General features: G+C 28.0%; 3 protein-coding genes across 3 annotated transcripts in view; 1 reads left to right on the top strand and 2 right to left on the bottom strand.

Annotated features, from left to right (window-relative positions):
- Positions 1 to 169: 169 nt before the first annotated feature.
- Positions 170 to 8063, bottom strand: LOC129606143 (probable chitinase 10). Its single transcript, XM_055516264.1, has 6 exons — positions 7980 to 8063; positions 4074 to 7895; positions 3729 to 4005; positions 2258 to 3670; positions 1925 to 2201; positions 170 to 1857 (listed from the first exon to the last, which is right to left on the bottom strand). The coding sequence occupies exons 1-6, from the start codon at positions 8010 to 8012 to the stop codon at positions 465 to 467; spliced, it is 7215 nt and encodes a 2404-aa protein (XP_055372239.1). The 5' UTR covers positions 8013 to 8063; the 3' UTR covers positions 170 to 464.
- A 12103-nt stretch (positions 8064 to 20166) lies between these two features.
- LOC129606117 (zinc finger protein 236-like) lies at positions 20167 to 22471 on the bottom strand. The gene is made up of 6 exons (XM_055516230.1): positions 22307 to 22471; positions 22138 to 22244; positions 21612 to 22058; positions 21367 to 21546; positions 21010 to 21303; positions 20167 to 20953 (listed from the first exon to the last, which is right to left on the bottom strand). The coding sequence occupies exons 1-6, from the start codon at positions 22403 to 22405 to the stop codon at positions 20260 to 20262; spliced, it is 1821 nt and encodes a 606-aa protein (XP_055372205.1). The 5' UTR covers positions 22406 to 22471; the 3' UTR covers positions 20167 to 20259.
- A 1388-nt stretch (positions 22472 to 23859) lies between these two features.
- LOC129606029 (transcriptional repressor NF-X1 homolog) overlaps positions 23860 to 25738 on the top strand; it is a 37266-nt gene continuing 35387 nt past the window's right edge. The window contains exon 1 of the mRNA XM_055516080.1: positions 23860 to 24705. Within this exon, the coding sequence (XP_055372055.1) occupies positions 24312 to 24705 (394 nt within the window). The 5' untranslated portion in view covers positions 23860 to 24311. The remainder of the gene's footprint in view (positions 24706 to 25738) is intronic.

Raw genomic sequence — 25738 nt, 5'->3', positions numbered from 1 at the left:
TCCAAGTTTACATATATCACTTTTTATACACTCTTAAAACAAAAAAAGGCTTGTCCTTCATATAAAAGAAAAAAGGATATTTTTTGGTGGATTGCTTTCCTTTATCGACTTTCATATTCCCTTACTGGGGAATTGTTATAGCTTTTCCTTTTGAATTATAAATGAAAATAAAATATATCCTTTATAAATTTCTTTTTTTTATCTTTATTTTATTTAGAATTTATTTTGTCATGGCACATAAACCTGTCGATTTAAGAATTTTCAATTTTTAATATTTTTTCTTGGAATGTTTACTTTTTTCATGTATGCAATTTACAGTGAACAAAACTCATAAATAAAATTAAAAATTTCCCCAGGCTTATATCCTACATATTTATATTATGAGAACATTTTTTGTTTATTCTTTTTACATCTAAAATATAACCGAAGTTTAAATCTAAAACTTATTTCTAAATTTTGTGTTTTTATGTGCAATTTGTTGATCTTTGTCCAGATATTCCTCTTAATTCTTGATTAAGGGTCCTTAATAAAGGATGTTTACCACAGCCACAACGTCCTCTGAAATCATCTAAATCTAAAGCCCATATCATACCCCCACCTAAATTCATACGTTTCAAGAACTGAGATTTTCTTCGTATATCCTCAACGTCATCATATGACACCCATTGATTTCCAGAATATGCATATGGTCCCATACGTCCTTCATTATCGCGTACAACCGTCCAACCGCCACTGTTGACTTTCTCGCAAATCTCGTAATAAGCCAAGAAACCAGCTGCTCTTGTATAGCGACCAGCTTGTCCAGGACCAGTTATTTTTTGATTTAACCCTTTCTCTGTAACACCTTGTGCTAATGTAAATGATTGGCCATATAATGGCATTCCCATCACTAATTTTTGTGGCGGAGCACCTTTTTCAATCCAATAATGAATTGAGAAATTTCCATTGAAGTAGTCATATTTATCACCTGGCATATAATACAATGGAGCCACATGCCCAGTTTCTTTATCCCAATGGCCATGGAAATCGTAAGTCATAACAGCAATCCAATCAAAATATTTTGCTAAAACCGGTACATCATACCCAGCATCAATTACTTTTTTACTTGGCGAAACAGCAGCTGATAACAACAATCCCCTTGGTTTAAAGGCAGCTGATAATTCTCTTACAAAAGCTGCAAATGCTTGTTTTTCATCAGGCTTGCCTTTGTCACAATCCACTTGCCAGCAAACTGGATATTCCCAATCTAAATCTAAGCCTTCAAAACCATATTTCTCAAGAAAATCTACAACGTGTTTGATAAATCTAGCCCTAGCCTCAGGATCTCTAACCAATCTGCTGTACTTGTCACCTAATGAATCATTCCAACCTCCGATAGCTAAAGTTACTCGAATACCTCGATTTTTGTATTCTGCAACCTTTTCATAGAACTTGTTATCTATATCGGCCCACGAATCATGAGTTTTAATCGTTAAAGTTTGACTATTCAAAACAGCGAAGCCATAAACAATATGAGTACAAAGATTTTCATCTATATCACTTGGCCTGTATTTTCCTTCTCCTGGTCTGTACCATGCCCAATTCGTAAAGTAACAGACAACTTTATACTTTTCATCTCCTTGCACTACCGGTGGCTTTGAGTCTGGTGATTGTGGCCTAGATGTTGTTCCTGGACGTTGTTCAGGTTTCCATGAACTTGTTGTTGTTGTTATTTTTCTAGTCGTAGTAGCTTCAGTCTTCGGTGTAGTTGGTCTCATAGTAGTTTTTTGTGTCGTGGTCATTCTATCTGAAACAATGCAATTAGCTTTTTGCGGCCAATCACAGTGGTTTTCATTCCAATGTAAACCATCGGGACATCTATCAAAAAAATAAGTATGTAAGTCTTTGTCAAATTCTGTATAAGAATGAAAGTGTTTTTATATACCTTTGTTCTATCAACACACCAAATTGGCAAGTGTAGAATTTGTTACAATCTCGGTGATGTGGAGCAAAATTTCGACCCGCGCAATCAAGATTTACTGTTTCTTCTTCAAGATCCACTTCATTTTCTTTATCAATTCCTGTTTGAGGACGGTTTGTGAAGACGGTAGTTAATCGAGTAGTTCTTCTTGTTGGAGCACCCGTCGTTGATGAAGGAGACCACCAAACGGTTGAAGTTTTTTGCGGTTTTGGAGTCGTTGTCCTCATTATATCAGACTCAACTTTAATAAATTACTTTGAATTAAATTAAGGTATCTTAATAACAAATAAATCTTACTTTCAGCTCTCTCTTCAAGTCTACACCTAGGATCAGGACCAGGGTAATTTCTTAAAACTCTATTAATTGTTTTTAATAGAGGATAAGATTCGCATTCACAATAATCTTTAAAATCGTCTAAATCTAAAGCCCAAATCATCGCTCCACCTAAATCCATGGCTTTTACAAATTCACTCTTATGCCTAATCATTGGTGAATCATCAAATGACACCCACTGATCTCCTTTGTAAGCATAAGGTCCAATACGTCCTCTCTTATCTCTAACAACGGTCCATTTTTTATTACGAATATTTTTACATATTTCATAGTACGATAAAAATCCTCGAGCTCTGGTTGCTTCACCTGCCTCGCCACCTCCATAAGTAGGGGCATTTAAGCCGTGATTACTTGCTTCAGCTAAAGAGAATGATTGACCGTACATTGGCATTCCCATCACTAATTTTTTACGATCAGCACCTTGTTCTATCCAATAGTTGATTGTAAAATTGGCATTAAACGTTGGATCATCGTCTGGTGTTGCGTACATTGGCGCAATATGCCCAGTTTTTTTATCCCACTGACCATGGAAATCATATGTCATAACGGCAATCCAATCGAAATAATAAGACAGTTGTGGAACATCATAACCAGCATCAATAACCTTTTTATTTGGTGAAACGGCTGAAGATAAAAGCAAACCTTTGGGCACGAAAGCTTCAGACAACTCACGAACTAAGTCTGAAAAACTTTCTTTTTCGTCAGGAGAACCTTTCTTACAATCCACTTGCCAGCATACGGGGTACTCCCAATCAAGATCAAGACCTTCGAATCCATACTTTTCAATAAATTCAACAACGTGTCTTATAAAGCGTGCTCTTGCACTTGGATTTCTAACCAAACGTGAATATTTGTCACCGGCTGAATCATTCCACCCACCAATTGCCACTGTTACTTTAATACCCTTAGCTTTATAAGCAACGATTCTTTCATAAAATTTATTGTCAAGGTCAGCCCAAGAATCATGAGGTTTTATTGTCAATGAATCGCGATCTAAAACTGCAAAACCATAAACTATATGTGTACACAAATCAGCGTCAATATCTTCCGGTAAATACTTTCCACCACCTTGTCTATACCAAGCCCAATTTGTGAAGTAGCAAACCACTTTAAAATCATTGGTTAATTGACTAGATGCAGAACCTGGTGATCCAATTCCATTCTCTTCAACTTCCATATTGGGGTCGATGTAATCCATTGAGTCATGAGGTGCTTCAATTATTTCGGAATCTCCAGTTGACGTTGGTTCTACTAACACAATATTGGTTTCAATATTATCTGGGATACTCTCATGTTGCTCATCATAACATTCTTCATAATCTCCTTCTGAACCAGGTTCTTCCTCTTCTTTATTGTTATTATAATCAACGTCAATAGCTATATTTAAAGAATAGTAATAATAAAATAAAATAAGGACTAATATGGAAATGCTTACTAGATCCCGGACCGCCTGGAGGATCTCTTAATATCTCTCTGATCGTGGTTAACAAAGGATGTACGCCTTCGCCACAATGATTGTTGAAATCATCCAAATCCAAAGCCCAAACCATTCCACCTCCAAGATTCCAATCGCGAACTAATTGTGATTTACGTTTTAAAATTTCTTGATCGTCATATGATACCCACTGATTGTCTTTATATGCGTAAGGGCCCATTCGCCCTTTTTCATCTCTAACAACATTCCAATTACGGAAATTAACACGATCACAAATCTAAAAGAGAGTTATTTTAATCAATGTAAATTTTACAATAAATAAAAATAGTTTATCTCATAATTTACTTCGTAATAAGCTAAAAATCCAGCAGCCCTCGTATGTTCTCCGGCCTGTCCAGGTCCTGGAGCATGTGAATTCAAACCATGATTTGTGACGTCTGATATTGTAAACGATTGACCATAAAGTGGCATTCCCATAACAATCGTACGAGACGGGGCTCCCTTCTCTATCCAGTAATTAATTGAGAAATTGGCATTGAAATAATCGTAATCATCGTCTGGATGATAAAATAATGGAGCAACATGACCGGTTTTTTTATCCCATTGACCGTGATAATCATATGTCATAACGGCGATCCAGTCGAAATATTTTGCTAATTCAGGTACATCGTAGCCAAGATCAATGATTTTTTTGCTTGGTGACACAGCGGTTGAAAGTAATAATCGCTTAGGTCTGAAAACGGCTGATAATTCTCTTACTAAACTAGTAAATCCTTCTTTTTCATCGGGGAATCCTTTATTACATTCAGTCTGCCAACATACGGGATATTCCCAATCTAAATCTAAGCCTTCAAAGCCGTATTTTTCAATAAATTCTGTAGCCTGCCTTACAAATCTTGCCCTACTAGCAGGATTTCGTACTAAGCGACTATACTTATCACCTTGAGAATCATTCCAGCCACCTAACGCTAAACTTACTTTTACACCTCTTTCTTTCAAAGCAGCTACTCTTTCATAAAATTTATTGTCAATGTCAGCCCATGAATCATGAGTTCGAATCGTTAATTCTGAATAATCTAGTACTGCGAATCCATATACAATATGCGTGCAAAGATCTGTATTTATGTCATCTGGAGTATACCGTCCAATTCCTTTACGGTACCAAGCCCAATTTGTGAAATAACACACAACTTTGTAATAACCAGACAATGGGTCTAATACTGGTTTTTCATTTGGAAAAGTCGGGCGACTTGTAGTGGTTGTTGTTCCCAAACTTGGAGCATATCCTGGTCTTCTTGTTGTTACCATACTTGAAATATCATTTTCATGTCCATCATTATCGACCTCAGGTAAACTTCCGCCAGAACCCTCCGAACAATGGGCATTTTTTGGCCAATCACAAACTTGAGCATTTTGATTCCAATGTAGACCAGGAGAACAACTTGCCGCTTCCAGTCTATTCCAATTACATATAAGATATTGATTGCAATCTCCAGGGTATGGTACAAAAGTATTACCATCGCAAGGATCATCTGCTAAAGCCTTAAGCGGACTTGATTTTAATAATGGATGAGAAATTCTTAAAAGTTTATTATAAAGCGTAATTGAGACACATTTCACGTTTTCTTCTAAGTCACAACTACTTTCCTTAATATTCCATTGCAAACCAGGACCACATTGCTGTGTAATTCTGCGGTTATTAACACAAACATAAAAACTATCACATTCTTTATGAGGATAGAACATTCCATTTTCGCAACTTGTTAGAGCGCCAAACGTCGGTCTTGCAGTTGTTGGGAAAGGTTTTTTGGTTGTGGTTCTCTTTGCAGGCTTTGTTGTATTAGGAATTTTCGTAGTCGTTGAGGTAGTTGTAATTTTTCTTGTAGTAGTGCTTCTAATTATACTTGTTGAAGGCATTGGTTTAGTTGTTGTTCTCTTAATAGGAGCCACTGGCTTAGGAGTTTCGCCGCGTTTATTAAGCTCACATTTGGCGGAATCTGGCCAGTCACATAATCTTATGTTTTCATTAAAATGCAAACCTCCGGCGCAATACTGCAACCTCATCTCTCCAAAAACGCATTGATAATAAGAATTGCAATTATTTTCATTTCGTCTCACTTCCCCAACGTCACATTTCCTTCCTTCTAATGGATTGTCAGGCATAATAACCGAGGGAACCGGAATGGTTGTATGTTCTGTTGGTGGTTTGGTTACTTTTGTAGTTGTCATTGTGGTTCTCTTTGAAGGAGGTTTTGTAGTAGTTGTCACCGTTTGAGGCATTCTTGTTGTAGATGTTGAAATAGGCCACCATGTAGATGTTTCTGGTTTTCTTGAAGTTGGATGCCATGAAGGCCATGTTGTATGTTCATGTATTGGAGGAGAGCCGTTTTCACTAACAGTTGTCATTATAGGAGCGGCCGGTGTAACTGGTTCTTGCGGTTTCTGACAATTAGTGCCACTTGGAGGCGGACTGGATAAACGGCCTAAAGCTCTGTTGATTGCTTTCAATAACGGGAATGATTCACCACAACACCGATTTCTAAAATCATCTAAATCAATTGTCCAAGCGGCTACACCTCCAAAACCGTTATTTGATGCATAGCGCGCTTTAGCTTCCACTGACGAAGCGTCTTCATATCCCACCCATTGATTTTTCAACATGGCATATGGCCCAGATTTGTGAGAAGGGTCTCTTCCAGTTAACCATTTATTCTTTCTTATTCGTTGGCAGATTTCATAATAAGCCAGCATGCCTGGTTGTTTAGTAAATTCACCAGGCTCTCCAGGTCCTTCAGCTGCAGCTCCTTCCCCTACAAGAGTAGATCTTTCACTTCGGAGGGTATATGATTGACCATAAAATGGAATTCCCATTATTAACTTTTCAGGTGCAGCACCGCTCTTCACTAATAATTGCATTGTAAAATCAACATTATATTGAGGATACTTATCAGATGGTCTTTCATACAAAGGACTTACATGTCCAGTTTTCAATTCCCAAGCTCCATGATAATCATATGTCATAACAGTTAGATAATCAACATTTTTAGACAATTCTTTTAAGTCATATGCTTCAGAAATAACTTCTTTATAGCCAGAAATAGCAATTCCCAACTGTAAATCGGGATCAGATCGATCAAACTCAGAACGGATATCAGCTATTAGTTTGGAGAAATTTGGCTTATCACTTGAGGGGCCTTTTCTGCAATCACTCTGCCAACATTTCGGATAATTCCAATCTAGATGAATTCCTTTAAAACCATGAGTTTTTAAAAATAGAACTAAATTCGAGGCGAATTGTTTTCTAGCAGATGCACTTGCAGCTAATCTTGAATATTTGTTTTCAGTAGAATCAGTCCAACCACCCATTGCAATGAGAACAGGAATATCAAGTGAAGTTGTTCTCCTATATAAATCATTATCATTATCAACCCAGGGATCAAATTGTTTAATTAATAACGAATCTGGATCCAAAGATGCATAAGAATAAATTAGAGCTGTACAAAGTTGTGTGTCAACATTCTCTGGTGCGAATTTACCGTCACCATCTCTATAATGAGCCCAACTTGTAAAATAACATAAAACTTTAGGTTTTGAATTAAAATCTTTATCACGAATTCGTAAACGCTGTAATGTTGATTCTTCAACTTGTTGGCGGAATGAATTAACGTCAACAATTTGCTGATATGGTGATCCATATCTATACGGTTGAGGATCATTTTTTTCATATTGTGTTGGTATTACAAAAGCAGCGTATTTTTCACCCATATTTTGATTAGTTGATGACGACGATGATGATATTCTCCTAATTGGTGATATATTTTCAACATACACAGCATTTGGGTGGGATTCCTCTGCTACATATTCAATTGCACTATATGCTTCACTATTGTGTGGTGGCATATACTCAACAGCTGCACGTATAAAACTTTTTCCCAAATTTGATATTTCATCCTTTGGTCCTATCGAAGGTACTGTTTCGACAGCACTCCGTAAAGGTAAAAATAAATCACCAAATTCTGGTTTGATGGAAAACTTTGCCAAATTTTTAAAATTAAATTCTCCATTATCTTCTGATTCTTCTTTTGATACACTTTCAACTGCTGATCTTACAAATGATGGTATACCACGTCCAGGCTCATGCAAAGCGCTAACTAATAACACGTTGAGCTAAAATTAAATAAAAACAATGAAAATAACAAATATTTCAAATTAATTTTTTTTTCTATTTATAATGAATAATGCCGAACTTACCAGCAAAAGTGCTGCTCCATTTAAAAATATCATTTTATTTTATTCACACAGTAACGGTGTACCTCTTTTGTTCAGCGTTCAAACTATAATGAAATTGTTAAAGAAAAATATTTAAAAAATATTTAAATGAATTTACTTTGAAAAATAGCTATAGTTTTTATTCGTTTTTATAATAACAAAGGAATTGAGCAAAAAAAAAAGAAAAACGATGATAGTGGAATTGAATTAATTGAAAGCAGTGAAATGCTTCTAACAAGAACACCTCAAAGAAATAACCATTGATGATATGTGACATGAATTTTAATAAATTTTTATGGGCTAATGACCAAGAGACCTTAATAATTTACAAATTATTTGTTTATTATTTATATATTTAGTTCTTTTGGAACTTTTTCAAATCATGTTATATATGCATACATACATACGTATATTATAATGAAAAGAATATTTATGCCTTAGAGTTTAGTTTCTTAAATAAATGCTGTTGACTTTGTTTACAATAAAGTGAATCATTAAATTTCCGTAAATGCATGCCAGACATGAAAGTCATTTAAAGGTGACACGTTCAGAATACGCTTAATAAATTGAATATATAAACAATTAAATTTTATGAAAATTTAATAATAAATAATTTTTTTGTTCAATGGAATGATACCTATATATAAACGTACGTTTATGTGTTACATATACATGTATGTAACTACATAAAATGAAAGGAAAACGATATTAAGGTGATAAAGATATTAAAATAGAATTAATCACTTTTTCATAAAAGTTTGAAATATTTTCAAATTAAAATTATTTCTATACGATTTGCAAGGACATTAAATGTATCAAGCATCAAAGTGATAATAGAGTTAAAAATATTTATTTCAGTTGTAATGTAGTCCAAATTTTATCCTAATACAGTAATGCACTTGGCTTTTTAATTATATTTTATTACTAGCATAAATAAATTTACGGTAAAAATACGATATTCAAATCTCAAATTTCAAATACAAATGTACTTGTTCTTTGTCAAAGTTTAATTCTGTTACAAAAATTCTGCTTTTCTTAAACTTACTTATTTTAATTTCATAGAAAATATCTGCACCTACTTGTAAGACTGTAATTTTACAAAAAGTATTTTGATGTAAGTACAGTTCGACATGTATAGTTTGACACTGTAATGAGAAAAGCACTTTTTCGATTTTAAATATTTGATAAATTTTTTAAAAAATAAATAGATGGCATAATTATTACCGTTAGTAATAATTATACCATCTTAAGACAATCAAAAATTCATGTAATTTTTTAAATAAAATTGAACTAAAGACGTGAGCATGAAAACAATTCACTATTATCAGACAAAGTAAGCATAGCATACAAAATAATTTCTCAACTTAATGTTAACATTCCAAATTGAGATAATGACAATTTTGGATATTTTCCAATTGAGCTACAACAAATGTTATTACTACTATTATGTGTATATTACTGACTATTATTACTTCATTCATTAAAATGTACCTAATTGTAAATAATTAAAATCATATTTATAAAATGATTCCATATTTTATTAATTTTCAAGTTCAGCAATCACTTGTTAAAATATTTATTATATTAACTTTTATTATTTTTTATATTTACATGATTTTTATTACTATATGCCAATAAAGAAATACAAATACCTTTAACTTATAAGCAGTAATTATTAACCAATCATTACACATAATGTGTACATAGGTAAACTTCACAATATTCGTAATAATATGTATATTGATACATACATACATCCTATAATATTTAGCATTCCATATACCCAACTCATTCATAAGAAATAAATATAACACAAAAAAAAAAGTAGAAATAAAAATTGTTAAATAGAAGAACTAAAAGAAAAAACAAAAGAAACCATGCGGTCAAATTAAATCACAAGCGAAGGCATAGTGAAATTAATTATACTCTAAATTCTTATACCAAATGAAGAAAAAAAATATCACAGTTTAAGCGTAACCGCCGACTTACATATTAGCACCTTTTATAATATTGTGTAAAAGATGATAAATGATTTTTAATTGAAGCAAAAGTTCTATATACTTATACAAAAAAGTTTTCTTGATATTTTACTCTTACCGGCATGAAAGAATATAAAAATACCCACACACGTGATAATATAATGCTGTATAAATAGTTTTACGGCAGATTGGATATGTTAAATAACCGATTAATAGATAAATAAAGATAAAAAAGAAAAGTGACCAAAATAAAAACAGGTTGGTCAAAGTACAAAATGATTTGAGAACATATACGTATGAGCGTGTGAGTATGTATACCGGTATGCCTGTGGCATAGGTATATTTTATTTTATATTCACACCTACATATAAATATGTTTACATAGAATTTACACATGTCCAAATACTGTATAAGCATTATGTATTGTATAAATATTACATAATATTTAGATTTAGTTGCAAAAGAGAAGGTGTTAAAATTTATGTATTACCAATACTTTATAAGAAAAAGGAATACAAACATGAAGGCTGTAAATCAAAAATATAATTATCTATAACTTTCACGCCTGACAATTGAAGAGGTAAGTGAACAAAAGGGTTAACTAACATTTTGACGAAAATCAAACTACTCGGATAGAACATTAGATTAAATTTGATATATTTTCAACTGTGATTACTCTTATAGCTAGAAACTTAATAGAAGACGAGATTGACAGTGCACATAGGAGACGAGATTGACAGTGCACATAGGAGTCGAGTTTGACAGTGCTTAAGTAACAAAAAAATTTATATTTTTGCAATTTATTAATGAAAAAATGTGTTAAGATGCAAATGTAAGTTAAAACCTTTGTCGCTTCAATTTTAAAATGATGTACAATTTATTATATAGAGTATTTTTATAGTTTATTGCAGTTGGTTACAGTTTGAGACCTATCTCAGTTTAATAAAAGTCTTTGTTTCTTGAAATTTTAGCAAGTTCAATTACATATTTACTAGCTAAAGTGAAAGGAAACAGTTAATTGTAAAAAGTGAAAAGAAACTGTTAAATCTTTATTTTTTTTCAAAATTTTGTGAGGCTACCTTGAAATCTTCCTATTGAGAAAAAAAATAATAAAAAAAATAGTATACAAATATTCAAGAGCCTATTTTAGAACGTCATATTAAGAAAAGTAAGCATGTACTAAGAATCAACTAAGAAAATAAGGAATGTATACTTTTTTAATTCATACTTCGTACAAGACGTTTTCATAATTCCAAATTGAAGAAAAAACTGCCAAACATTTCTTTTTTATATCTTTGATTACTTTCTTTTCATTTATAACAAAAAAAAACTACTTCATTAGTAGAAAATTTTAAAGGTAAAGTTTTTCATTTAAAACTGGCAAGTTGCTTATTTTCTTACTTAGTTAAGTAACTCCTCATACACATAGCCAAAGTAGGTGCCAATGTAGACAAGTAAAAATGATAACCATAAATCAAGTTTTTACGTTTTTTTCATGTATTCTATGGTATTTTGGCGCACTTTTCTATTCTATTAACGAATATAAAAGTAATATTATGTAAATGGGTACACATGCACCTATACATACAAATTATTATTTGTAAAACGGTTATTGTACATATATATTATGTACAAAAATGTTCTTAAATGTTCAAAGATAAAAGAAATAGATTGTATGTATGTAGGTAAGAATGTGAGATAATATAGAATAAATTAAAAAAGGTTTTTAACCATTTTTCTCATTTATAATTCAAATAGAATTTATTTGATTAAATTCCGTTATGTTGATACGTTACACATACATATTTTGTATACAGCAATCCCTCGCCCATAGCGTAACCTCTTACTACAGACTTTCAATACAAGTATGTAAATTTTACTTTTCCAACCAATTTTCATTTAATGTCATTTTTATATAGTTGTGTACTTCATTTTTGACACAAATTTTTGTGTCAGTTTTAAACAAATTTTGTTTCTTTATGATTTATGTATGTATTTTATATGTTTTATGTATATGTATATTATATTTTATGTTTTCTTTGTGTTTAAAAGTAAAATCATTTAATAATCTAATTTTTTTTAAATTTAATTTTCTCTCTATCAAAATAACATTTACTAGTTTAGGCAAATAATAAGTATTAGTTAAGCTCAGTGATTCCCAAAGTGGTCCATATAGACCCGCAGGGGTCCATGGAGACCTGGATCTACGAAGGTAAAAAAAAATTGGGAGTCTATTAAATGAAAATGGAGGTCTACAAAATTAAAAATTGAGGTTGAACCTCACTATATTAATGTCACACATTGATAATTTATTGTCAAACCACCAAATTCATCCCTCCCATTAAATTATTTTTATTTTTTATAAATATGTATGTGAATTTACTTTTTTGTTTAATTTTGCTCATGTAGGGAATTACTTTACTTCTATTTAAAACTAATAATTAAATTATTTAAATTTAATAAAAAAATTTGAATTTAATAAGTTTTTATTTAACATTCTCAAATCATATATTGGTGTACCTTGCAAGTACTAGAAATATAAATCTATCAAAGCAGGGCTCTATCAAAAATTGAAAAATACGATAAGGAGTCTACGAGAAAAAAATTTTGGGAATCTCTGGTTTATCTTGGATTTCTATAACGTAAAAAATTTTTCATCCCAAAAATTACGTTAAGCGAGGGATTGCTGTAAGTATATTATGGTTGTATGTCAGTTGACTTGTGTACGATACATTGAACGTAGAAATAATGAAATCATCGATGAAAGCGCGATGAAATCGATTTAATCTTTAATTACGAATAACACAAAAAAAAAGCAAATCATAAATAACAAAATGAAAAAACAGAAGAAACAAAAAAACAAAAAAAATAAAAGACAAAAAAGGGGAAGGTTTAACTCGCTCGATCTTTACAATCTTCTAAACATCAAATAATTTTTATTAAGAATCTTTTTTTTTCGAAAAAAAAAAGAAATTCGAAACTTAGAATTTTTTTCGATATGATTCAGATTTATTTATTTTGTTCTTTTATTATGGGGTGTTCTTAAAGTTCATTAAAATAATTAAAATACCGTTAGAACTTTTTTCCATTTTTTTTTTATCTTAAATTTTAATTTTGGCAAGGTTATAATACTTTTTATTAATTTATTATTATTAAAATTTGATTTTTTTTTGCTGTATTTGGAAATGAAATGTGAGAAAAAATTAATTTGAATAAAAAATTAGGGAAAAATTTTTTGTTATATAGAAGTTATTTTTTGTCATTTAAAAACCATTTTGGTTACATTATGAATGGTGTATAGGTTAATTTAGGTCAAAATTATAATAAAAGCAAACAAGACTCAAAAACCTAGTTATTTGTTTGTTCCTCAAAATTTTACAGTAGAATTTGTAATTTGTAATTAATCAACATATAGATCCAGATTTATTCTGAACTGACATGATAGAAAAAAATTCATTAATTTCAAACTTATTTAGTATTAGTTAATAAAGCAATTTTAACTCCTTCTGTAAGTATATGTGATAGGGGTAAGAGGAGCATTACTTAAAAAAAAATATAAATTCAAAGTAAATAAAACGATGAAACTGGGTAATAAGCTTCAAAACAAAATTTTAATTTATGAAATAATTTATATGTGCTCTTTGCATTGTTTATTTTTGGTTTTCTCTTAAATATGTTAAGCAAATATAAAATTTAAAGAAATTTTATTTTACCCAAAATATTTTGTGCATTTAGTTAATTTACATAGTAAATTACAGTAAACAAACAGAGTTTAATGCATTTTTAAATCCATTACCAATATTATACACTCTGTACTAGTAATTGCGCTTTCTTTGAGATAATGAATAAATAAATAAAAAATATTTTTGTGTACATTTTAAGTTCAGATGATTTTATTTAAATGCATCTCATCAATTAATATTGCACTATATGCAGACTCATTTAGTAGCTACAATCTCTTTGGTGTATCTACTTTCTTTTATGAAAATAGATGAGCATGTCAATATTTTGATTTATTGATTTATCACTGAAAACTTTATTTTCTGAAGTTCAGTTAAGCAATTTAGAAAATTATTTCAAGCCGGATCATTTCAGAATCAGAAAAAGCCGGATCAGAAAAAAAATGTCATTTTACTGTTTAATTAACGCGAAATATTTTTAACATGAAACTATTTAAATTTCATATAGAACTATATATATAGGCACGGTATTTTTGGAAAAATATTGTGACAGAATTTTTCTTGATATAAAATCACATTTTATAGATTCTAATTCGAATCTAAAAACGTAGGGATTCTAATCAAAATATAAACGTGGGGAATTTTTATAAACTATACCAGTGGCTCTCGACTTGCAATCTCGTTTTTTCTGGAATTTTTAAAGATGCACTAATTGCACAGTTAAACTGCGTTTTTTTTATTTCTCAAAAATAAAAAATTCATGAATTTCTGGCCCTTGTTAATAGCATTGAAATTGATTTTTATAATGATGACTTAAAATTGAGATGAAACGGGTATTGCGTTACTAATCATTCCATATAGAAGAACTGCTTGTTTCAGCATATCCGTATATAATCGCTTTAATTTCTAGTTCTGATTTAGAAATTATTATTTTTGGAAGTCACTGTTCAGAATGTACACAATATTTGTAATTTGTTACTTTGCAAATTAAACTATAAAAATCACTTGCTCATAAAGTTTTTTTTTTTTGTAAGACTATTGAAAAATAAACTGAATTCATAAAAAATCCATTAATATTTTGGTATATAAAATAATAAATTTTAAAATTCCATAAAATGAACTTCTATCGATTTTTTTTTTTTTTTTCAAATATTCATTTAATGTAGACATTGGATTGGAAATCAATAAAATTAAAGATCAAAAAACTCAAAAATGTTAAAAATCAATTTAATAAAGAAAACCAAAAATAAAAACAAAAACCTTATAATTTTTTAAAAGATGTAGAGAAACTTCAACTTGTCGATATTCTTTTTTCTTCTCTTTCTTTTCTTCAAAATTTTTTAAAACATCACCACTAATCTTTATTCTTATTTATTTATTTTGATATCTCCATTAAAAATTTACATTTAAATTAATTTTTAAGAATTTAAAAAACAATTCTGAAATTTTCTTCTTTTTTCTCTTTTCGTTCAATTTTCCTTGTTCTTATTTTTTTAATCACAAATTTTAATCACGAATTAAAAATTTTTTAGGTGCAATTTTTTCTCACTTTTCTAATGTAGGTACATATGATTTTTTTTTTAAATTCTATTCTTGTTCTTCTTTCTGTATTCACTTGCTATTCTTAACACTTTTTACTTAATTCTTAACATAAATTTAATCCTTTTGTTCAAAAATTTAAATAATTTTTGGTTTGATTTGTTTTTTTGACACTATTAAAAGCACACTATAATCAATATTAATTTTTTTATTTTATTTATTAAAATTTCTTAAATATTTTAATTTGTAAATATTAGAAATAGATTTCTTTGTTAATTGAAATGATCACCGAAACCGACGAGTTCAATTTAAATTTTTACGATCTCTTTAAGAACGTATACACACAAAATATTCTAGAACCGTTTTCTTTTTTTTTTTGTAATTAGTTTTTCGGTTTCGAACGTGACACAACAGAATTTCAAAGAAGAACTGAATCTTCTAAAGACATTCGATGTTCTATTTATACCCAAAAATTTTTGTAAGTATACAATCAGAATTATAAAAAAAAAACCCAATAGGGAAAAAATTTCTTTTACTTTTTTATATTTTTTTATTTTATTCTTTTTATATTGAATATTTTAATATGATCCCAATCGCACCAGAAATTCTTTGTTCTCGCATTTATTTTCCTCATATATCTTTTCATTTTGAAAACCATTAAAGCTCGCTTTTATACGTACTCGTACGTAATGTTGTTTTTTTCTCCTGTTGGATCGAAATGAAAGTTATCGTATCGCGCGACGTCGCAATCTTCTTCTTCTTCTTCTTCATTAACATTTTTTTTTGTGTTTTTTTTTTTGATTTTTTTTTCTGCTTGCTGTTTATTATTGTTTTTATTTTTTAATTTGTTGTTATCTTTATAGATGATTTTAATAAATTGTACCAAAACAATCTTATTCTTAAATGGTATTATACGAGAGTTTTAAATTTTTGTAACACTATTACTTGAATTTAACATAAGAAAATCACAACTAATAGGTACAATGGGTACATAGTACATAGCTAAATCCAAGATATTTTTGAATATTAATGCTTTAAAATTATAATAAAAATCGACAAAATTTTAAAACAACTCACCTTTATTGATAAGGAAGAGTTAAACAAATATTTTAAAGTCTAATAATTTTCAAAAAAAATTTAAAACAAAAAATTAGCCCTAATTGTAGTGCTATTCAAATCAAAGAATATTAAAATCAAAATTTTTACCCTAAATATGATCGGCGAATAGGCGAGTCGAATGGACTAGGCGAATCGAATGATATTTTAAAATATGATCGAAGAATGCTTTCACTCCTACCTTCAGAAAACCTACGAAAAATAATAAGGTTAACACCAAACATATGTGCATTGCTTTTGCTTTTTTACAAAAAAAATTTAATTTTCCTATCCTTAGCAATTATGGGGTAGCGTCCATTAATTTATTTAAATGCTCGAAATGTTTTTGGTTCGTTTTATTCATACTTAAATTAATATTAAACAATCAATATTTTTTATAATAGTTTAGCTTTTTTAATTATATCACTATAAATGCTATAATATCCAAAAAACACATGTATTATTTTGATTTTTGGTTTCATTCGCCAAGCTTGTCACACAGAATCTTCATTCGACAGATTTTACAGCTCATTCGCCTAAAATTTAAGTGAATTCTATAATCATAATACCAGAAATTCATATTCGCCAAAAACTTCATTCGCTCCGCCGATCTCTCATGCAAATATTTACGATCGAACGCTCTTTAGTTCTTACTAAATTAAGAACATTATAATATTAATTATTAAATATTTTCTTAAATTTTATTGGAAAAAAAACTATTCGCCGGGGCATCACATCTCCTTGCTTATATTATCTTTTGTGGGAAATTATTAAAAATTGGCTTTGTTAGCTCTATGGGCTTTAAAAAGGAATTAAAAAACATTTTTACTTACGATCTTTACATCAAATCGAACTTAAACAAAATATTCAAATATCCTATAGAACTTATGAATTAAAATTTTATTTTATCTTTTTGAAAATTGTCATAATCACTGTTTTTGGTTTTTGCAATTTTTTGGTCGACATTACAAAAATTCTGTAGGTGATTTTCAGTTGTGTGTTTATTAAGGAAAAGAAATTTTTGTTACAATTTTCGTTTATTTTTCTTTTTCTTTTGATTTTTAAGGTGTGATTTTTGTTATATTTCGGTTTATGTTCGTAATTTACAATTTTTTATTTTTTTGGTAAATATAGTAAAAATTTAAAAAAAAAAAATAAATTTGTTTATATTTAATTAAAAAATAAAATTTTTAGTTTCCTTTTTTTGTAGGTCAACGAATGATTCTTAAGAAAATAACAAATAAAAGAATTTAAGGATTTATTCAGGTTTCAAAAAAAAAAGTGTTCTGAAAAAGATGATTAATTACTGATAATATTTGTGATCTAAAAAAATGAGACTATTGGTAAATTTGCAAACTACTTGCTATTTTGAATAGTCTTGGAAAAACAAAAATTACTTATTTCAGAATAATTTGAACGAGTTAAAGCTTCACGCATTTCCGGACTAACAAGAATAATTTTGAATCCTGCTAAATCCTGATTTGTCCCATATCATTGCTTTTTTGCTGTTACAGAAATTATGGTAAATAAAAGTGTCAAGAATAATTATCACTATTAACAATTTATCATTATTTAAGCTTGATATTAAATTTTTCTATAATCAATACGTAAATGTGGTCATCAATTTTATTTTATTTTCATTATATTTTATTAAATACTTACAGGATAATCCAAAGATTTAAGCGAGAAACTTGATACAAATATGAAACTTGAAGAATACACGCAAGCAGTGTACGTTCTTATAAATTAGAAAAAAAAACATGACGTAATGTTAGAACAGCTTCTAGTGCTGAAATGTTCATATTTCAATTAAGTACATTAATCACAATTATATCTTATACATTAAAACCCATTCTTGGCAGTTATCCTTAGCAAAGCAATTAGCAAAGCAGTTATCGTTATTGTAATGTAATACGAATTTTTAAATTATATATTTTGATTTGAATATTAATGTAATTTGCATAATGTGCAAATAATAACTTTAAATAATTGTTTTTGAAAACTATTTATTAACAATTTTCTTCAAGTTTTAAATCCATCAGCAATTCTCGTTCTGTCTGAATGATTTAAAACATTTTGAAAAAAAAAAATTACAAAAATATTTAAAAATTTCTTTACAGAAGTAATTTAGACTTTCTGACCTAATTTAATCCTCCCTGCCTTTTAAAATGACTTAAAACTAAATGTTACCGACCAACTTCCGTTTATATTTTAGAACCTGTAATGAATGCTCTCAGTTTGCTAAACTGTTTATTCCAAATATTTGCAAATTTTATACTTTTATACAGTTTCCTTTTAATTTTCAAAAATTTTATTAACAAATTTTCTTAATGGGTTTTATGATCAAAAGATAACTAACAAGTTTTTTTTTGCTTCATCACTTAATGCTGATTTTATTACACTCAAAAATTTCGAAAACATAAATTTAAGAATTTTTGTTACTTTTTAAAAATGATTGTTAATGACTTTTTCTCTTATGAATTCGAACTTCTGTCATCAAATTAAGTCACGAAAAAACAAAAAAAAAAATTCAATCTGCAGGACACCATCAATATTTTATATAGGGATAACAAAAACATGTTATTTAAAACAAGTAACCATCCTTTGCTTCTGAAATTATAAATAATGGCGCTTAATATTTTGGTTACTATCAAACTTGATTAGCTTAAAATGAAACAAACAAAAAAATTAAATAGGTCATTGACTTTCTGTACGGGTAATAAAGATTATAAGAATATTTAAAAATTATTTAAAAAAACAGAAAGATAAACTAAATTTTTCATTTTCAAATAAATTTGCAAAATAACTTTATATAAATATCAGCGAAATTTGATAATCCAAGTTTTTACAACATATTAGATTGCGTTTAATTATTTCAATTTTGTTTTGGAAAATTTATAATTAAAAATTTATAAAATTTAATATTTAAATTGTATAAATGCATGTGTGCAATAATTGAAGTTAATTAATTTTAATTACTTACTTATTATTATAATAATTTAAATAAAAATAATGAGCAATTTTATTTTAAATTTTTGAAAACAAAATATAACTTGGGGCCATTTTTAAATATAATGAAAGGTTATTGAACTTAGTTTATATTCTGTATTTAATTTCAAGTTCATGTTCTATCCCCGGGGGCACGGCATACCAAAATACATACTACAAGATAATAATAAAATATATTAACTGATAACAATAAACTAATTTCAATTCCATCACAAGAATAATATATAAAACCTGTTCTACTTTAGTAGTAATAAAATTTTAAACTAATTACATTTTATTGGTTATTAACCTTTTAACATTTTTTTTTTTTCAAGAATAACAATTTGTTTTCTTTTTTTATTTTTACTTTTTATGTGACATCTTCATCAATAAAGATTAGATTAAAGAAAGAAAGCTTAAGCAGTCATAACATCACTTTGTTATGATAGTTGGTAACTAAAATATGCATAATAAATCTTGTGAAATTTAAAGTAGTCCAAATAAAAGCTAAAAATAAGAATATTGATTTTAAAATTCTTTTTCGATTATTCTTTAAACTCCATAACAAATATCGTTTGTTAAAAAGAAAACCGTTGGTCCAAATCCATAAATTGAGTCAAAATATTTTAATAAATTAATATTTATGCATAAGTACCTGTTTTGGAAACCAAAAAAGAATTCTTAATGCATATAAATAAAAAAAATAAACTTTTTGCTTCGTTTGAATAAAATGGTTTTCAAAATAATTTTAAAAGCTAAACTTAGTTCAGTTATTTCAGTTTCAAATTAAAAAAATTTAAATAAGAAAACAAAACAGATTTTTTCTCTTAAAATTAATACACATTTCAACAATTTATTTAATAAAATAATTGCACTCTCTAATAATTATCAAATTAAAATTCTTTAATACTAACTTTACATGGAAATTTGTATTTCCACTTTTTTGTACCAAAATATTGTATATGAATACACACTTTTACTTTATTTTCTTTTCTTTAAATGCTGCTTTGAATGAGCAATTTTGTGACCAGCAGTTCGAAACATTTTTGGGCAATGCTCACACTTGAATGGTAATTCACCAGTATGTATCCTTAAATGCAATTGTAATGCTGATTGAGTTGCATAATATTTACCGCATACTGTACAATTAACTTTAATTCGATTTTCTTCATGAATTTTCATATGTGTGTTTAGTGTTCCTTTTAAAGTAAAAGATTTATCACATTTATCACAGCGATATGGTTTTTCTTTGTTATGTATTCTATTATGACGCTCTAAATCATTTGGTTTTTTAAAATTCTTTTTACATATGGTACAAGAATGAAGTAAATTATCATATGTATCCAATGCTGTATCATTGATTGATTTTACATAAACCTCCCTGGACAAACTTTGTACTTCTTTAATGTTCGGATTGTCTTCTGAGAATATAGGCTCAGATTCTAATAAAACATCTTTGATATGAGTTTTTAAATGCTTTTGGCAACTCATTTTTCTTCTGAAAGTTTTACAACAATAGGCGCAAAGAAAACTTTTTGTGTTACTATGAATAAGTAAATGATTTCTAAGGTTTGATGCGGTTTTAAATTTAGCTAAGCATATTTGACACTTAAATTGACGGATTGAATTATGAACTAATTGATGACATGTCAAAGAACTTTTTGTAAGGAAACGCCTAAATAAATAATCTAATTAAAATTTTATTAAAACATTAAATTTTCAAACGTTTACCTTTCGCAAATATTACACTTAAATTTTTTTATTCCAATATGTTTAGCTTCATGATATCTTAAATGTGCTAAGGATTTGAATTTTAGTACGCACTTAGTACAACTATATTTATATTCCACATTTTCTAAAAGAGGATTATCAGTTATCATTATGGGTGGAATTAATCGTTTTTCAATTTCTTCTTCGCGAATGTTGTTGAATTCGTGAAGTTTTTGATGACTTTCAAGATTCTGTTTTAGTTTAAAAGTTTTTGCACACAACATACACATATAAGATTTTGGTAAAATGTGAATTCTAAAATATAATATCGAAAGTCACAAAACTTTCTAGTTTTCAAATTTGTTAAAGTTGTTTTACCTATTATGCTTCTCAAGTTTTACTTGTGAAATAAATTTTTTGTCACAAAATCTACATTGAATTTTCCTTTCCATTTCAACATGGGTTTTCATGTGTCTATCCAAGATACACTTTAAAGTAAACGATTTATCACATTTTGTACAAGAGAAGGGTCGTATTTTTCTATGAATTCTAATATGTCTAAATTGTAAATTAAGTTTTTAAATAGGTTGCATAAAGTTGGACAAAAATTTAAAAAAAATTACCTAACCAGATCAAATTTTCTTTGAAATACCCTTCCACACTCTATACAGGGAAAATTAAGTAAAGTTTTTAAGTTCTCCTTTTCAATTACTTTTCTTTTTTCTTGACTTTCTTTTGGAACTTCACAATTTTCTCTTATATTTAAAACTTCTTCTTGTGAATCCGACAATAATTTTTCTGGAACTGTTTGCAATTCCATATAATCAAAACCAACATTTATAGGGTTCTGCTGCAACATTTTTAATTGTTCAATTAAATTTCCGATAGAATCATTGTTTGAATCAGTAGATTTGTTAAAATTTGTATGTATCTGTGATATATGCCGATTTAAGCTATTTAACTTACTAAATTCGCAGGAACAATTAGGACATGAATGTTTTTCAACACCTTTCTTTTTTGCTAAATGAGCACGTTGCATATGAATTTCAACATTATATTTCTGTGAAAATCTAAAATTATCTTTTAAATTTCTATTTTTTAAAATATATATAGTTACAATAAATATGTAAAGTGATAATAAATACTTACTTTAAATTACATTTTCGGCACTTAAAATTTTTTTCCTTGTTATGAATAGTTAGTTGATGTCTTTCAAGAGAAGATTTTTGAGTAAATCTCTGATCGCATATTTTACACTGAAAAGTTATGAACATGAAATATATAGAACTTATTAAAAAAAAATTATTTTTAATTAAACCTGATGTGGCTTGAGAGATAAATGAGATTGTAAGTGGCGATTTAGTACTGACTTGTTCTGGAAGATTTTATTGCAATGTGTGCATTCCAATGAGTCCATTATTCTAGTAAATGATTAAACAAAACATGTAAATTGATTAAACAAAAATATTCAAAAATCTAATTTCCTTTTGAAAAAATTTCTATAATTTTTAATTTGTGTATTAAAAAAACATATAAACAATTCAAAAATTTGATAGCTAAAATGTCAAAAGTTTAAATGTCAAAAATAAATTATTATTTGTGCTGGTGCAGTTATAAACTACGTAAATTGGAACCATACGTAAAACGCATTTGATAATTAGACGTTATTGAATTTCAATTCCAAAACTATTGAAAACTACAATTTATATGTTTATTAAATATATAAGAAACTTCTTATGAAAATTCTTCTTCTGCTTCAAAACTTCCTTTGCTTATAAAAGAATGCAAATAAATGTGTCAAAAGTGTATATAGATGTTTTGTCATTTACATTGAAGTTCATTTGATTTACCAAAAAACATGACATAATAATATAAATGTAGTTTTCAATTGCAAATTCAATTTATTTCATTTTATTCTTTAAGCAAGTCTTTTAAGTCAAAGTGGCACTTGAAAATTTGACAGCTGCAAAAAAAAAAAATTTGCTTCTAAGTAGTTAAAAGTTTGAAAGAAATAAGAGTACAGCTTTATAGCAGCACTTTCAAATTGCTTTATTTTCTAATTTTGAAACGTCATGCGACTTGACAGTTGATTTAAGTGGTTGCTGTTGTTTTATTTATTTTTTTTAAATAAATAAAACAGCAGTTAAAGAACTGATTTGCATCTTGGTTATATTTTACTCGAAGTCATTGGAAAAAATGTTACAGTTTTCAAATTTTAAAGGGTGCATTTGCATCCTTATTAAATTTATAGCTTTTAATGTGAATAAAAGAATCACTCCTCAATATTCTACAGCTCCTAATAAACAATGCCTAATCATTTCAGTTGAAAACAGAACGGTAGAAGTGTCCCCTGTGCAATGTTCTGATTCGTATAGAGTTAATTGCAATTCTTCTTTTCTATATTTGTAAGAGTACATGTGAAATCGTTTAAGCTCTCAAATTCTTCAAGTGAAAAATATATCAATCACAATAAAAACGTGTTATTGTTTTCCTGTTTGAAAAAGAAAAATTTCACTCAAAACTTGCGATCAAAATTTTTTAGATGCAAATTTTGAAAAACAAAGCTCTTGTTACATGATATAAATCCATTATTTAAATGTGTAGTTGAAATGATTAACATGATCCAACGTTTGAGTATTATTATAACTTATTGCGCAAATCAACAATCATTCAATGCAGTAGATTTAAAAAAATATTAACACAAAAAGCTCTTGTGTGCCGTATTTCTAAACGTTAACGTGCATTGACATTTGTAAATATAAAATTGAGTTTGACATTTGACAGTTTTTGACACATGTTTCTTGACATTTTGAAATAAAAAAAAATTTGCAATTCTCTTAATGCATGTGTTAGTGCAGTGAGAACTTTCGGTCGTGTTGTTTTGATTGGTATTTGAACGGAAAAGTTAGTGTTTTTTTTTATATAATTATTTTATATTTTAAAATAAATCCGAATATTTAAAATATTGTTTTCAAAATCTCAAAATAATATAAAAAAAATATTTTGATTAAAAACTAAAAAATATTTAGTCTATAATATTAATGAAAAAAATTTGTTGTTTTTAGATATCGAATTTCTTTTTATTTATATTTGTGTTTCCACATAAATTCATAACACGATATAATACAAGGTATTATATTTACATAAACATTGTATAATTTTATATATATGTACATGCATATATATGTACATATAAGGCTATAGTGTTATTTGTTTATATTTAAATTTTTAAAATAATTTGACTCGTGACATCATTGGTAATTAAACGAAAAGTTGAATATAATTTAAAAAAAAGGAAAAAAAAAATAATTTTTTTTTTCAAAATGAATCAAAAATTGTTAAAGGTAACAATGTCAACTAGTCGAACTCTTGTATCATTCGCAAAATATCATACAAATAATTTGAAATTATTATTCAATAATAGTAATAATAATAGTAAGATGACAACAACCTTAGATTATTTTAATGCCAACAACAACAATAATAATAATAAAAATATTAGCATACCATCAATTACAAGCAAAATAGCTACAGCAGTGAAGGAAAAATCATTAACAACAATAACACCTTCAAGGCAATTCAGTAAAATAAATGTTGACAAAATTATGAACAATTTTAATAGGATTAATCAAAGGAATTTCTATACAGCAGCCACTGTTCCAACTTTATCAAAATTTAATGCAGCTGTAAGAGATCCACATCATACTGCTTCATTAGGTTTGTTAAAATATATATTAGTAATTTATGCTCAAAATTAATATATGTTTATCTTAGATTACGCGGTTTATAATGATTTATATGTAGGCCTTCTTTTCGTATTAAGTACTTATTAAAGAATTATTACCGGAATTTATGAATTTGAACTGATTATGCATCGATTAACTAATTATTAAGCAAGAAAGCAAGTTGCAATTGTTGCGAAAATTTTATATAAATTTTTCATGAAAAAAAATTTTATATAAGTTTTCGAATTTCACTTGTAGTTCTGCAAGAGGGTATTGCTACAGGAGTGTTAGGTTACATTTTAGCGCGAAAAATAGTTTATGTTAATAAATATATTACAAAATTTAAAAAATGGGCTGAAACCTTGTACAGACTATACTTTTAAAAAATATATTTCGGATAAAAATGTATTTATGCATATAGGTGATATAAATTTTATCTGACAAACTAGTTAGATAAGTATTAAGAAAAATGTATATGTATTTGTATGCAAAAAAAGATACACGTAGTTTCTCGAGATCCAGATATATCCAGAATTATTGATAAATATTGACAAAATTTAAATATGATCACATTTTATTTTATGTTAAGTAGGGACCTAATGTGTGTAAATTAATTAAGTAAGCAAGTAATAAAACAAGGAAATTCTAAGAAACTAAAAATAGGTATGTAGGTATGCGTGATTCTAGTAATTTATGCTAACACTTCAAATTCTGTAAATCAATAATTCATCAATTAAACTGTTTAATTGGCTATATAAGCATCTAACAACTGTTCTAATTATACACGCATGCAAGCATTTTTAAAAATTTTTAATGACGTTTTCTTTTTCTTATAAAAAAATTTTAATTAACTATTTGTAAAAAATTTTATCAAACGAGAGATTTAAAATGTTTTGAGAAACGCACCTAGCATTTTATTAATAGCAGTGTAACTCTTAATGTATAATTTATCTCTTAATTTATAATTTCAAATAGATTGAGTTCAAATGTACAATAAAAAAGGCGAAATATTGCGGAGTTTTATT

This window comes from Condylostylus longicornis, unplaced genomic scaffold, assembly GCF_029603195.1.
Source record: "Condylostylus longicornis isolate FDR11 unplaced genomic scaffold, ASM2960319v2 ptg000017l, whole genome shotgun sequence".
NCBI classification, from domain to species: Eukaryota; Metazoa; Arthropoda; class Insecta; order Diptera; family Dolichopodidae; genus Condylostylus; species Condylostylus longicornis.
The sequence above is the reverse complement of the archived record's forward strand: the minus strand, read 5'-3'. Positions and strand labels throughout refer to the sequence as shown.